Genomic DNA, 14,870 nt, shown 5'->3' on the forward strand with positions numbered 1-14,870 from the left:
CAGGCTATTTCACGAAGTCAGCGAGGGCGGGGAGGCCCAAGGGGACCCCCGAGTCCCCGCCGACGTGCCGGGCGGAGCTGTCCCCGTCCCTGGGAGCCCCTCCTTCGTTCTCTTCCTTGCTGCCCAGTCGGTGTCGCGGCCCCAGTGTCCGCGCGGACCCCGCCCCTCCGGAGGTGGGCGGTGGGTACCCGGCACTGCAGCCAGCCGCCCCGGCCCCGCCCCCGGCGCCTGCTCCGCCCCGCCTCCTTCCCGCCGGCCCCGCCCCGGCCCCGCCTCCGCGCGCTCGCAGTCCCGGGAGCCCGCCCGACATCAGGACCCGAGAGCGCCAAGGCTGGGGCGCACGGCGGGCGCTGCCAGCCGCTCCAGCTCCGGCTCCCGGCCCGGCGAGCGGGCCATGCACCCGGCTCCAGCTGCGGCGCGCACCCAGGCCCGGCGATGAGGAGCGGCGCCGAGCGCAGGGGCAGCAGCGCCGCGGCGCCCCCCGGCTCGCCGCCCCCCGGCCGCGCGCGCCCCACCGGCCCCGACGCGACCCCCACCCCGCCGCCGCCCACCGCCGGCCAGCCCCGGGCCCGGGACTCGGGCGATGCCCGCGCGCAGCCGCGCCCCCTGTTTGCGTGGAGCAAGTGGAAGAAGAGGATGGGCTCGTCCATGTCGGCGGCCACGGCGCGGAGGCCGGTGTTTGACGACAAGGAGGACGGTGAGTGCGGCCGCACGGCGGGGACTCCGGGCCGCTCCCGGGGACAGCGTGCACACGCGCGACCGGGGGACCCCACGCCCTCTCGCAGGGCGGCTGCGGCGGTAGGATTTCCTCGCGCCCGGACACCGTGGTCGCCTGGGTGGGAAGGCGTCCCGGGGCGTTTCGGTTTCCGAGGAAACTCGCGAACCGTGGCTGCGGTGCCCACGCGCGTCCGGGGCTCCCGCCTGGGTCCTCCGTGTCCCCCGGCGGCGTGTCTGTCGCCCGGGTAGCTCGGGGCTTAGCGCCACGGCGCCTGCTGCGGTGAAGGCTGTGGGTTTTTATTTTCCTTTTAGGGGCGGTGTGCGGGCTCAGTTGTCACTCTACACGTGTGGTGTGCCGAGTTTGCGAAGCGAGATGCCTGCCCCACAGGTGGCGCCCGGGGCCCTGCCCTCCGGGCTCTCTGGCTCCCAAGTGATGGTGTCGCGTGGCGCCAAGCCCGACCTTTACACTCAGATGTGCGCGGAGATGGCCTTGCCTTTGTGCAAAGATCTGCTCTTTAGGGAACAAGTTTGATCTTAGGTCCCCCTGCAAGAAAAGCTGCCCACCTGGAGCACAGGTGTCCCTTGGGTGGCCACGCAGAGGTTGGCTCGGTGGAAAGCAGGTGACAGGCAGCAGGCCCTGCAGGCACACCTCCTGGGGCCCTGGTGGGCCCCAGGACCATTGACTTAGCACCCACAGGGAACGTGGCTGTGCAGTGTCCACCCCTGGGGCACTGTGATACATTCACATGAAACATGCAGCTCTTTTCTACAGATGTCACGCAGATCATTTAAATGGTACAGTGATGACACATTGATGCTTTTTGACATTTTCTTAAAATAGTTGAAATATGCATTTTTCGTTTGTAGGCAGCCTGCAGAGGTATGGTGGATCTTTGATAATTTTAGAGCACAGCTCAGCTCAAGAGCCCAAGCTATTTCTCCCTGATAAATAATTTAAGCATTATAGGAAATTACAATAATACAACCTCAGGCCAGTGTTGTGAACATGCAGGCCATGTGCCGGCAGTTGTCAGAGAGAGTGATGGGGAGCCTGCCCATGCGCTGCCCGGGGCTGCTGGACTCGGCTGAGCCTGGTCACCTCAGCAGGGGAGGGGTATTCAGGGCCAGCCACACCCACACGGTGTGTTCTGGGCCTGCCGGTCATTTTGTTCTGAACTTTGAGACAGCAGAACTCACTGCTGGGAGTGTTTCATTCGTCACATGTTTTGTTTTTAACATAAATATTCAAAGTAAGGAAAGCCCAGAGTGAATTGGGAACTGATCAGGAGGCAGATTTGCATCTAGCTTCTGGCTGCACGATGAGAAATATATCTGGTTTCAGCACTTGCTGGTGTCAGCCCAGGGCTGGCCGCTCTTGCGTGTCTTAGCGTTGTGCTCTCCAAGGCAGCGCCTGCAGTGATAGGGGAATTGGTGCACAGAGGCTGCCTTCAGCTTTTTAAGGTAGAGGTTTTCTACTTATTCTTAGTGTATGTCTCAGAATTCAACTGTCATTAAAAAGACAAAAAGAACACAGGGTCTGTTTATGATGTTTGCAATCTGATTTGAGTCATTTTGCTTGTCCCCCCGCCCCCTCATTTGCCTGTATAGTAGGTTGGCAGAGGTACCGGCTGTTCTGGGCTTCTTGTTGTTAGTGCCCTGGAGTGGATTCCGACTCCTAGTGCCCCTGTGGACGGCAGAGCGGAACCCTACCTGGTCTTTTTGCGCCATCTTCTCACTTTCTGGTGCTCTATCAGACAACGCGCTGCTGCTCTTCACAGGCTTTTCACAGCTGATTCTTTTGGAAGTGGGTGGCCAGGTCCTTCTTCCTAGTCTTTCTTAGTCTGGAAGCTCTGCTGAAACCTGTCCACCATGGGACTCCCTGCTGGTATTTGAAATACTGGTGACACAGCTTTCAGCATCACAGCCATGTGCAGCCACCACAGTATGACAACTGACAGATGGGTGGTGTGGTTCCCTGAGGCGGACAGAGACTGAGGCCATGGTGGTGGGAGTGCTGAGTCTTAACCACTTGGGCTTGTGGGGGATGGGTAACTGACTTTGGCTACACGTGCTCTTTAGGGTGTGTGTCACTTGCTCGTGACTGGACATGGTGGCCGCATCCCCAAACTGAACATGTGACCGTGACTTACCCGGGCTTCACCTGGTGAGATCAGGAGGCCAAGCCTGGCCCTGGGCCTGATGACTGAGGACCTTATGTGGGTGGGCGGCCACTTGGCTCTGCTTTGATTCCGCGTTTGCGTGTCATGCATGGTCAGGGCACACATGGCTGGAGAGTCACAGCACATGTTTGCAGAGAGAACACTGCGCAGCTCTGGTGTGAAGGCCACGGGGTTCATTTAGACGGAAGGAATGGGGTTTGGAAAGGAGGAAGGAGAGTGTCTCCAGAGGGGGGCCATGGCCCCAACCCCACCTCTTTCCAGGCTAGGGGGTGCGGTCATCCCTGCCACCTTCCAGACAAGGGTCCCATCCCTGTCTGGGCACGCTGCAGAGCGGGCTGAAAGAGGCAACGCTGCAGTGCTGGTGACTTGCATTGACTGGGGCTTCACGGTTGCTATGGCAATGTGAGACCTTCTGATGAATTTTTTAGATTAAAATACCCAATTAGTGTATCAAATTTGGTAGGCAGAGAAAAAGAAAAAAGAAAATAAGAGGGAAATTTAACAGTGCCAGGTAAATTTCAACTAAACAGCACAGTTGTGACATGGAAGATCTTAAACATCCTCTGTCCCTATTGGTCCTCTGGAATCTGGAGCCACTGTCCTCCTTTGGCAGGTGCTGGGTGCGTGTCCAGAATTCTCTGTGTCTCTTCCTCACATAGAACCAAGGGGCAGCTTCTCCTCTTCCCTTGACCCCACACATCCTCTCGTTCTAGCCCCTTTCTGACTTTCCAGAGTGGTTGATTTCAGGGATTGAACTTGCTAGGGAACCTTCATTTCTTCTGCTGCTCTGCCCCAGAGCTGCAGAGTGTTGGGCAAGCCCTTCATTTCTCTGTCTTGGCACGCCGCGCCCTGTGAAATCAGGAGGCTGGGTGGTACTGAGAGGGGGTTCCAGCACCTTCCTGCTGAGCAGCTTGGTAACCTGGCGGGGCACCCGCCCATCTCAGTCAATCATGGCTTGTTCAAACCTAATGTGGCATTAGCTTACTTGTAGGGAGTGGCTAACCACTGAGGAGCTTTGCCTTGCCCAGAGAAACCTGGAGCTCGGGGAGGCCCTGTAGAATGCCTGGCCATGTGCTCTTGGGTGGTGGGTACAAAGGTGAGACAGCAGGCTGCCAGGTCCTAAGTCATCTTTTTTAAAGTAAAAAAAAGTTTGTTTTTTCCTAATTATAGAACCATTAAAATGTATAAATTTGTAAAAATTTTATACTTTCCTAAAATTGTCCTAAGTGGGAAAACCAAGACATCTGTAACTTTAGCACCAAGAGATCTCTGCAGTGAATGCTCCTGTGTGCATCTTCCCCAGCCTTTTTCTAGGAATGTACTCACACCTACAGCCATATAGAAACACACTTTTTTCTTTGATACAGAAATGGGATCATACTCTATATATGATTTTGTCCTAACCTGCTTTTTCACTTAGCAGTGTGTCGCAAACGCCTCATAAACCTACAGCATCATTTGTTGGCTAAATTTGCAAGAGCACTTCTCAACCCTGGCTGTGAACTAGACTCAATGGGTGCTCTTGTACACGACGAATGCCTGGGCCCCGCCCCCAGAAATTTGGGTTGAATTTGTTGGGATAGGGTCAGTGTGGGGGAGTGGGGCTCAGACACCAGCTGGTAAACAGTTTAGCAATGAACATCTTTGTATATTCGTCTTTGTGCACTTGGCATTATTTCCTTAGGATAAATTCCTAGGAATGACATTTCCCAGTTGAAGGAGTGCCCGTGTAAAGTAGCTTGATACATCTGGCCAGCTCTCTAGACAGGAGTGGTCTCTCCATGAGCCAGCTGCTGTCCTGGGTGCTTATTATATGGTGGTGACCAGTAGATGTGGCTGCTGCAAGTGTGGGGTAACTGACAGAGGGCAAAGCAGGGAGACGACAGTTGACAAGGAAACATGAGTAAGTAAACTGAAGGACAGGAGTGGCTGGAGGAGAGGCAACAGGGGAGACCTGCCCTCAGCGGAGCGGGCCAGGGAGGGAGGGCCACTGTTGCCTTGCTCGAGGAGGCACGGAAGTCCTTTCCCTGAACTCTCACCAACACTATTTTTATTTTTTGACAAGCTAAAAGATAAAAAGACGTGTCAACGCTCTGAGTTTCTTTGGTTACCACTGAGATTGGCAGTCTTTCCACTTTTCATGTTTGGGGCGTGTGTATTCTCCTTTTTGTGGACCGCTGGCGCCTACCCCCAACCTGCACTTCCTGTTGGGATGTTTGCAGTCCTTCTCTTTCCGCCGTTCCGTGTATGTAGAGGCTTGCTGTTGAACACTCCCCCACTTGCGTTTGCCATCTATCTTGTAATGTTGCTAGATTTTTTTCGTACAGGTGTGTTTAATTTTTCTGCAGTCAGATTCATCGATATCATTTCACATTCATCGATATCAGCCTTGATGTCATGTTACGAAAGTCCTTTTCCAGGCACAGTTAACAATTTAGTTTCTAATCCTGCATCTGCACTTTCTTCTAGTACTTCTGTGGTTTCACTTTTTATATTGAAAATTCGGATCCGTTTGGAATAACATTTGACATGGAATGAGAAGGTTTTCCTCCTGCAAGTCCTGGCTTGCTTAATTGAGTGCATTTAAGCTGTGTTCTTTCTTGTGTATTGATTGCCTGTTTTGTTGAACTGGGAATAGGATCTTTGTACCCATCGTGTTTCACACTGGTTAGTGCTGGTGCGAAGGAAAACTTTCCTTTTTATAATATTCATCCTGGAGATGGCCGCTCTGCTGAGACGCCTCTTGGTTCTCATAGTTTTCGAGTTGCTTTCCTTGGGCTTTCTGGGGGCTCAGTCATGTCACCTGCAAAGGATGCCTTGTTGGTTCCTTTACTGTGCTCATGCTCCACATTTTCATCACTGTGTTACCCAGAGCTGGCAGGGCAGAGCAGGGCGGTGGTGCACGTGCGTGGTGCCCGTCTGGCTGATGGGGCCGTGGTTCCGGGTGTCAGTCCATCCCTGTTTACTGAGAGCCTTTCTCCAGCGAGCCAGGGACTTGAGTTTTAATAGGTGCCTTTTTCCTTCCCTCTGACCCTGGGAAAAGGGAGTGGCGGGGGTGGGGCAGTGGCTCTCTGTGTGACCCAGACTTGGGCTGATGGCAACTCACACACCCTTCCCCACCATAAGGGGCCTTGGCGGCCAAAAGCCTGGTGGCTACAGACCGTGGGGTCCTTTACCAGCTGGTAGAAATGGGGCAGAGGCACCTGGTATGGGTGTGGGGGTTGGGTTCAAGCTGGGGAGGAGGGTGTGTCGTCCCAGCCCGCCCTGCACGTTCTCTCCTGGGTTCCGGGTTCCTGGGCGCAGTGCTGGTGTCCCAGTGGAACCATCGGGCAGCCAGGAGCTTGATGCGTTTGTCTCCCTATGGCTGGCAAGGCTGGTCTAGCATGGACTTGGGACCTACTGTCATACTTCTTTATGTAACAAATGTCAGCTCTGCGTGTCTATCCATCTGGTTGTGCGTTTTAAAATGCTAAAAATAAGCCGATTTTCTTTTAAAAATTTAACCACCCGGCTTTCCAGTTGAGAAGTAAAGCAAGAATGCAGTGGAGGTAATTTTGGTTCAGGGCTTCTCTCTGAGGATGCAGCCTGTGGAGGCTCTGAGATGGTCTGAGGGAGGCAAAGCCATGGGAAAGCACCTATTCGGGACAGGGTCAGGACAGCCTGGAGCAGGTTCTCCACTGTCATGGGCTCCCAGTCCCTTGGGGACCTTGTGAAAATGCAGATTCTGATTCAGCAGATCTGGGGTGGGGCCTGAGGGTGTCTGCATTTCCAACTGGCTCCCAGGTGCTGCCAACCCTGCTGGTCCGCAGACACACTTTGAGTAGGGAGGGCTTGGGCGTATACAGAGGTGGAGTGGTGAAGGCAGAGACCCATGGGGCTGGGTCACTTGGCACCAGTCCCTGAGGTGGGAAGAGCAGCGACGGTGCTGGCCACCCTGACGCTCCTGGGACAGTGGGCGCTGCATGGGAGAGTTCTTCCATCCTTTGGAGACGTGCTGGCTCCTGTTACACAGTTGCCAGTTATTAGAGCGGCGCCAGCGCTGCAGTGGGGTAATGTATCTCCGTTAGTCTTGCTTTTGTTTCTTTATTGTTCCTCACAGTCTTTTCCTGGGCATAGCCCTTTGCATATGTAACCAAAACGTAACTAGCATTTTGTATCCTGTGTTTTCAGCCAGCGCTACAGCCTGAACCCCTTCCTTTATTGAAAGCTGGGACCTGGCATCTTTCCCCTCATTCCCACCGTGGCTGGATGCTGAGGGGTGCGTAGACGCTCCCCCTTCTGGTGTTGGGATCCTTTTGTCCCAGAGCAGGCAGCAGGATGTGCGCCTTCCCACCGGCCTGCACCGGGAGTGTCGCAGGTCCAGCCCTCACACCATGGGACTCGCTGTGGAGTGCTCATGGGGCTCTCTGCCATGCCAGGTGGAACCCTCTTGGGAGGCCCCAGGCCAGCCCTTCCGGCCTCTCTTGAGCCCATTGGTTCTTATGTTAACAGCCGGTGCCCTGTGGCCCTGGTCCTGGTTTTGTTGTTAGTAGGAAGCTCAGAGCCGAATTGGGCATTCACCTTAGTTAGGGACCTGGCCTTCTACCTGGTGTCATTTTTCCTTCCCATTCAGATTCCTCCTCCTCACTCAAAAAATATATTGGGGGGCTGGCCCGGTGGCGTAGTGGTTAAGTTCACGTGCTCTCCTTTGGTGGCCCAGGGTTTGTGGGTTCGGATCCTGGGCGTGGACCTACACCACTCATCAAGCCATGCTCTGGCAGTGTCCCATATACAAAGTAGAGGAAGACTGGCACAGATGTTAGCTCAGGGCCAATCTTCCTCACCAAAAAAAAAAGTTGAACTATGTGTTTTTTCCTACCTGCCTTGCTCCACTATCTATGTAAAGCTATAGATAAAAATAAAGCTTTGGTAACCACTCTGTCTACTGGCTAATATTCCAACAAACAGCTAGAGTTTGCTCCCCAGCCATTTCTCGTGGGCCTGGTACACGGGCCTTCTCCAGCCCTGCTCACTATCCATTAGGTGGGGTCAACGTGTTGTCCCTGTGTTGGCATCTTGTGCCCAGAGCTTCTCTCGGCATGCATCCTTCCCGCCCGGGTGTGGGCACACACTGGTGCTGGCGCCCTGGAGGACATACTGGGCTCCTCTCTCCTCCCCAAACACCAGCCAGGTCCAACGGGCTGAATGATTTTAACGACCAAAATTTGAGATAATTTGGGAGAATAATTAATGAAATTGTTATTTAAAAAAACTGGGATGCCCGCTTCATCAAAAAATGTTTTTTTCATTGACTTGAAATCTATGATTTAAAAACCAAGGCAGCTGAGTGAGATCGGTGTGGCTGAGAGTGGAGGGCGGACCTGGGGGCTGGCCCTGGCCTGGCTCCATCCAGCTGTGAGACGGGTCACTGCCCCCCATCCTCTGTCTCTGCAAATGTGACACGGGCCCACAGATGGTCTCTGACATGCTGCCAGCCCAGACACAGGCCTGTGTCGATCGTGAGAAAACCCTGCTCGATGTTATTTAAGTTCTGAAGCCAAGGAGATGGTGTGGGTGGGAGTCAGTGTCGCCCCCAATTTATTAAAAATAGGAGCTGAGCACATCGATTTCTCTAAGAGTCGACTTCAGGAAGGCCTCTTTGCTTTCGGAATTCACATCATGACTCTTCCTGCTTCACAAGCACAAAGTGGAACTTGTCACAACAGCGAGAAGTGGATGACTTTGTGTCTGTGGCTTCTCTGTGGGTTTATTGGGCACGGCCCCGTGTCGGCCTTGTCGAGCATGCCCGTGGCACCGTGCGGGTGAGGAGGGTCTGCCGTGGTGTTCGATGCCTCCTTCTCCGGGCCCTCGGCCCTCCCTGTGTCATGCTGCTCTGCGTCCTCCCTGTCAGCGTCCCACTTCTGACTCAGAGCCACCATTCCCGCAGCACTTGGGCCCTGGGAGTAGGGAACGGGGTCTTGGCACCGTGTCTCTCACACTGGGCACTGTTCATGCCCGTGAGGCCCACTGTTAGTTATTGCTGGTAATAAACTGCCCCAAAACTTAGTGACTTAATAAGAATTTTTCTTATTTTTCATGATTCTGTGGGCTGGGAATTTGGACAGGGCCCAGTGGGGACGGGTCTTTCTGCTCCATGTGATGTCTGTGGAGCCAGAACATCCACAGTGGCTTCCTCGCTCATGTACGTGGTGCCTCATTCTCAGCCAAAATGGCTCATAGGGTTGGAGGCTGGTGGAAGATTTTCCATGAGTTGTGTCCCTGGGGGTCTCCATGCCCACTGTTGTCTGATGTGTTAGTTGTCTATTATTACTTCACAAATTACCTTAACACTTAGTGGCTTAAAACAATAAACGTCACCTCATAGTTTCTGGGAGTTGGCAGTTCAGTAGTGGCTCATCTGGAGGGGTTCTGCCTCAGGGTCCCTCAGGAGGCTGCAGGGTGGATGTCAGTGGGGCTGCATCGTGTGAAGGCTGGACTGGGGCGGGAAGGTCTGCTCCCAGGCTGTCTCCCCCGCACGGCTCTTGGCTGGAGGCCTAGGTTCCTCACACTTGAGCCTCTCCATCAGGCTCTTGAGTGATCTCACAGCATGGCGGCTGGCGCCCCTGAGCCAAGAGGGCGGAGGAAGCCATAGTGAGTTTAAGGACCCAGCCTCTGAAGTCACACTCTGTCACTTCCACTGTATTCTGTTCACTAGAAGGAAGTCAGTGTGTCCAGCCCACCCTCGAGTTGGGGAGTTAGGCTTGCCCTTGGAAGGGAGCGTCAGAGAGCCTGTGGGTGTATTTAGAGAGCACAGTGGTCCTCTGAAGTCTCGGGGCTTCTCCCGCTCCGTGCTCTCTGCAGCAGGAGAGCAGAGCTTCCTGAAGGTACGCAGGGCTCCCCAGGGTGCAAGAGCAGACGACACCAGGCCTTCTCGAGGCTCGAGCCCAGGCTGGTACAGTGTCACCTGTGCCGCATTCCACTGGTGGAGCAATTGCAGGTCCAGTTGGGTTCAAGAGGACGAAGTGCTCATGGTGACGTCTGCATCTTGGGGCTCTTGGGGCCGCTATCGGCCGGCAGGGCTAGCTGTCAGGAAGAGCTGGACGTGGGGCAGGGAGGAGAGGGACGAGCTGGAAGCCACTCGCATCTTGGCCTGTTTCTCAGCCTGTCTGACCGCAGTGACTTCAGAGAACGGTTCTGTGCCTCGTGCCCACCTTCCTGGTGTTGCACAAATTCTTTCTTGGGGGCCATGCAGGATGTCAGTTTAGCCAAGCAGACCCAGCACCAACCAGCACACCGAGGTTGCTATTTCAGAGCCCCCAGAACATGGGGAGACACAAAGCATCTTCTGTGCATTGAAACTTGAGGATCCTGGAGGGAAGTGCTGCTTGTAATGTGAAACAAACCTGAAGTCTGAGCGGAAGTCAGCACCTTCCCAAGTGTGAAGGGGAAAGTCTGAGAAGCCAGGAGGCTGTGCACCTGCCGCTGGCTGTCAGCCGGCTCCGGCACTCTCATCATGTCCCCCCGATTCTTCAGACCTTGCTGGGGAGTCCCAGAGATCCTGGTTTCGGTTTCCTGTGCTGCTGCTGTGGGACCCCCCTGTGGCTGTCCCAGGTCTTGTTTGTTGGTGTCGCCCCCAATGTTTTCCTCAATATCAAGGTCATCTTGTGTTTCTGAAATCATATTTTAGCTGCCCATGTAGAATGGATCATTTGTAAAGGTAGTACATGACTCAGAGAGGGGGCAAAATGAGAAAGAAAAAGAGAGAGGAAGGAAGATGCAAAGACAAGTGGGAGGTAGGAAACCACGTACTGCAGAAACAGCTGGACCCATCCCTGGGGTGTGACCTGCTCCTGTTGGACCCCGTCTGCAGTGCGTGACCTGCTCGTGCTGGGCCCTGTACCCCGTGTGTAGTCTGCTCGTGCCGGGCTGGCTGGGCTGGCCAGGCTCCACGGCTGGGCAGGTCAACTGCATCTGGCAGTTGGAAGACCTTGACTGGAGGGGGGCGGGGGTCGCGTCCATCAGATCTGTGGGGCACTGCAGGCAGCGGGAGCCGAGACAGAGGAGTGGGTGTGGCGGGCTGTCCAGGCATATGGGGGCCATGGCTGGAAGGGAGACCCCAAGGCGCTTTTCTCCCTGGTGGCTCTTGCAGAGGGTGCTGTGTGAAGCTCAGACTCAGGCGGCAGAATCCTCAGTCATAGGATCCTGATGCCCTTCCCCGGAGCCCACAGCAGTCAGAACGTGCAGAAAATAAGGGGCTCACTTGATGATGAGCCCCCGAGTCCCCAAAGCTGGGCATGGTACCAACAATGCAGGCACCTGGGAAACTTGAAACATGTAAGAGGAATTAGGTGGTAGAGGAGAGAAAATTCTGGATGGACACCATTCCTGGACCTTTGCCCCCCCGCAAGGCAGTGCCGGCACCTCCTGGCCCAGGCTGCCCCTGGCCCCCATCTCCTCCCCTTAGCCTCCCCACTGGCCCTGGAGTCCCTTTCTAGGGTCATCAGAGAGAGCACAAGCCTGCAGTTCTGTCATCGCTACGGTGACCGCACATCCCCGGTTGCCCGACATCCCGATCACGCCTGTTGCCTGGGCATGATTATTAATAGCGTCCCCTTTCTCTCTTAGACGTGTCCTGGTTTGGATGATAGATTGTATGGCTGCCCATCTAGCCACCAGACACCGTTGCCAGAATGATCTGGCTTTTTCCTTTTAGCTTTGTATTATATAACAAAAAGTGACAAGAAAAAGTATTAAGAAATTCCAATGTTTTATGTAATCCCAGCACCAATCTAACAACTGTTTGCAGTTTCTCGCATCACCTTCCAATCCATACCTGAATACATACAACATGTATTTACCTTTGAAAAACTTTTTCCTGATAAACTTATTTAGAGTGTTTTAGATTTACAAAGATGTTGTGAGGTATTACAGAGAGTTCTCGTGTATCCACACCTATTTCTCCCGAGGGTGACATCTTATGATAGTCTGGTGCATTTGTCATAACGAGGGAACCGATATGGATACGTTACTGTATTGGTCAGGCTTCTCCTGAGAAACAGACCAATGGAACAAATATATGTAAAAAAGGAGATTTATTAAGAGGATTGACTCACGTGATTATGGAGGTGAGAGTCCCAGGATCTGCCGTCTGCAAGCTGGAGCCCCAGGACATCCACGGGTGTAACTCAGTCTGAGTCTGAAGGCCTGAGAGCCGGGCAGCCGACATCTGAGGGCTGGAGAAGATGGGATGAGATGTCCCAGCTGAAGCGTCGAGGCAGGAAAAAAGGTGGATTCCTCCTTCCTCACCTTTTCTTCTTCTCAGGACCTTCAGTGGATTGGACGAGGCCCGCCCACGGTGGGGAGGGCAATGCACTTTACCGAGTCCACAGATTCAAGTGTTAATCTCAGCCAGAAACTCCCCCACAGACACGTCCAGATTAACGTTTAACCAAATATCCGGCCCCATGGCCAGTCAGGTTGACACATTAAGTTAGCCAGCACCATTCTCAGTAACTGAAGTCCGTGGTGTATTCAGATTTCCTGTGTTTTTAACCTTAATATCCTTTTTCTGTTCTAGGAGCCCATCCAGGACCCCACATTGCTTTCAGTTGTTTCTCTTTCGGCTGCTGTGGGCTGTGACCGTTCTCAGACTTTTCTCGCTTTTGATGACCTTACAGTCTTGAAGATAGCTGTCAGGTGTTTTGTAGAATGTCCCTCTATGGGGATTTTCGTGATTAGTTCTTCTCATGATCAGACTGGGGTTATGGATCTTTGGGAGGAAGACCCCAGAGAAAAGTGTCCTCTCTCACACCGTGTCAAGGGGGCACACCATCAGCGTAGTTCAGCACCGTGGGTGTTGACCTTGAGCTTCTGGCTGAGGTCACGTTTGTCAGGTCTCTCCACTGAAAAGTTACTCCTTTCCCCCCTTCTCATACTGTCCTCTTTGGAAGGAAGTCACTATGCATAGCCCACACTTAAGGATGGGGGGTTATGGCCCCCCTCCTTGAGGTGGTATCTACATAAAATTATTTGGAATTCTTCTGCACAGAAGGTTTGTCTACCCCTCCCATGTATTCTGTTGTTCAGTGGCTCATTTATGTCAGTGGACTCATGGGTATTTGTTTTGTACTTTGGGCTATAATCCAATCCTACTTTATTTATTTGTTCTCACATTGTTCTCGCCTTGGTCATTGGGAGCTCTTCAGTTGGCTCCCTGTTCCTTTGGCACACTGCATCATTGTTTTTGCTGTCGCTCCTTTTTGAGCACTTCCGTGCTTTCTGGCACTTAAGGCTCATTTTGACCCAGTCCTGGAATCAACCGGTTCTCCAAGGAGCCCTGGCCCTTTTGTTGGGAGTGGTGTTAGAAACCAAGATCTGGATCCTGGGTGTGCTCACTGTTACTGGGAGAGGATGATCCTCTCTGTGCTTGAGCACAGAGCTGACCACATCATTTGCTGGCTTAAGGGTCTAATGTTTTCCCATTGCTTCATTCATTTAGCTGAATGCCATTTACTGTGCACCTGCTCTGTACACTGCTGGCGGAGGGGGTATGAACTGATACAACCACTTTGGAACCTACTTGGCAGAACCTGCTAAAACCACACACGCACACCCTGTGGGGGAGAGTGCAGCCTCTCACGTCCAGGAGTTGGCCTTGGCACTCACTGCTGGGCCTTGGCATTCTCCTGTCAGACATAAACCATTTCACAGAACACCCACATCAGGCAGGACCACCATGTGACTGTGATGGGTCAAGACAAAAGACCCCCCCCCCCCATAATCCCATCTGAACACAGACAAAAACGGGGACATTGCCCAAGCCCCAGTGACCAGACTCCCCTGTCCCGGCTGATATAAGTGGTGGCTGCTGCTTTGCTAATCACAGCTCTGGACTTGCTTCACTCCTTCCACCTTCTATGGAGGAATTATTAAGATGCCCAGCCATAGAATTGCCCCTGTTCCTACAGCATCGAGGCCCTACTGCTTAAGCCTTTGTGAAGGTCCCTGCCATGAGCCCAAACCGTATTGTCCATCCTTTCATACACCCTGTTCCCGAGTCGCCCCTATTCCCCACGGGGTGTGTTCTCCCTCATCACAAGGAGCAGTAAACCCAGTGTGTTCAGCCTTAGGCTATTTCAGTCTCTGGCTGGGGGGTGGGTGGGTGCATTGCCACCTACAACCCAGGATTGTATTCCTAGGTATAGACCCAGCAAAATGTGTACATCTGTGGACTGAAAGGTGTGCACACCGATGTCCACACGACACTGTGTGTAACAGCCAGAAGCTGGAACCAGACCAAGTGTCCGCCGACGTTACACGTACACATAAATTCCTGTTTATTTGCACAGTGCAGTCCTCTCTACAATGAGAATGAACGTCTCAGGGCCGCGCCAGCTGAGCTGAATCCTGTAACCACCGCTGAGTGTGCGCGCGCTCGTGCTGCTGGTTCCCTGTGTGTGACAAGTGCAGAAGCGGAGATTCTGATCTTAAGCTGTCAAGATGTGACTTTAGATGGCAAGTCCATGGCAACCTGGCTAGGAGGGGGCACAAGGGGGCTTCCAGGGTATTGGGAATGTTATGTTTCCTGACCTGGTTGCTGAGAACCTAGGTGTGTTCTCTTTGTAAATTGTTTGAACTGAACACTTGTCATATGTGCACTTTTTTGAAAGGTTTATTTTAATCAAAAGTTTACAAGAATATTAAACACCAATGCCCAGCCCCCGACCCGGGAATTCTGCTTCGACCGCGGGGCAGAGGCACAGGGCCCGTGCTCTGGAGGCGAGCACGGTGCAGACCCGGTTCTGGGAACCTGGGGTCCCCAGGCTGCAGACTTTTCTCCAGTGACCCTGGATTGTTCGTAACTCCTGTTAAAGAACAAAAATTCAGCGTAGTAAATGTAAAGACGGAATTGGCTTTTCTCAGCGATTCGTGAGTCGGGCAGCATCCCATCTAGCAGATAAAAGGGAGCTCCGAGGAGTTGTATGAATGGAAGGT

General features: G+C 53.5%; 1 protein-coding gene across 1 annotated transcript in view; it reads left to right on the plus strand.

Annotated features, from left to right (window-relative positions):
• The first annotated feature begins 303 nt into the window (after positions 1-303).
• Positions 304-14,870, plus strand: part of STK32C (serine/threonine kinase 32C) — a 101,106-nt gene continuing 86,539 nt past the window's right edge. The window contains exon 1 of the mRNA XM_044748434.2: positions 304-697. Coding sequence (XP_044604369.2) covers positions 436-697 — 262 coding nt within the window. The 5' untranslated portion in view covers positions 304-435. The remainder of the gene's footprint in view (positions 698-14,870) is intronic.

The sequence above is a fragment of the Equus asinus genome, chromosome 2, assembly GCF_041296235.1.
Source record: "Equus asinus isolate D_3611 breed Donkey chromosome 2, EquAss-T2T_v2, whole genome shotgun sequence".
NCBI lineage: Eukaryota > Metazoa > Chordata > Mammalia > Perissodactyla > Equidae > Equus > Equus asinus.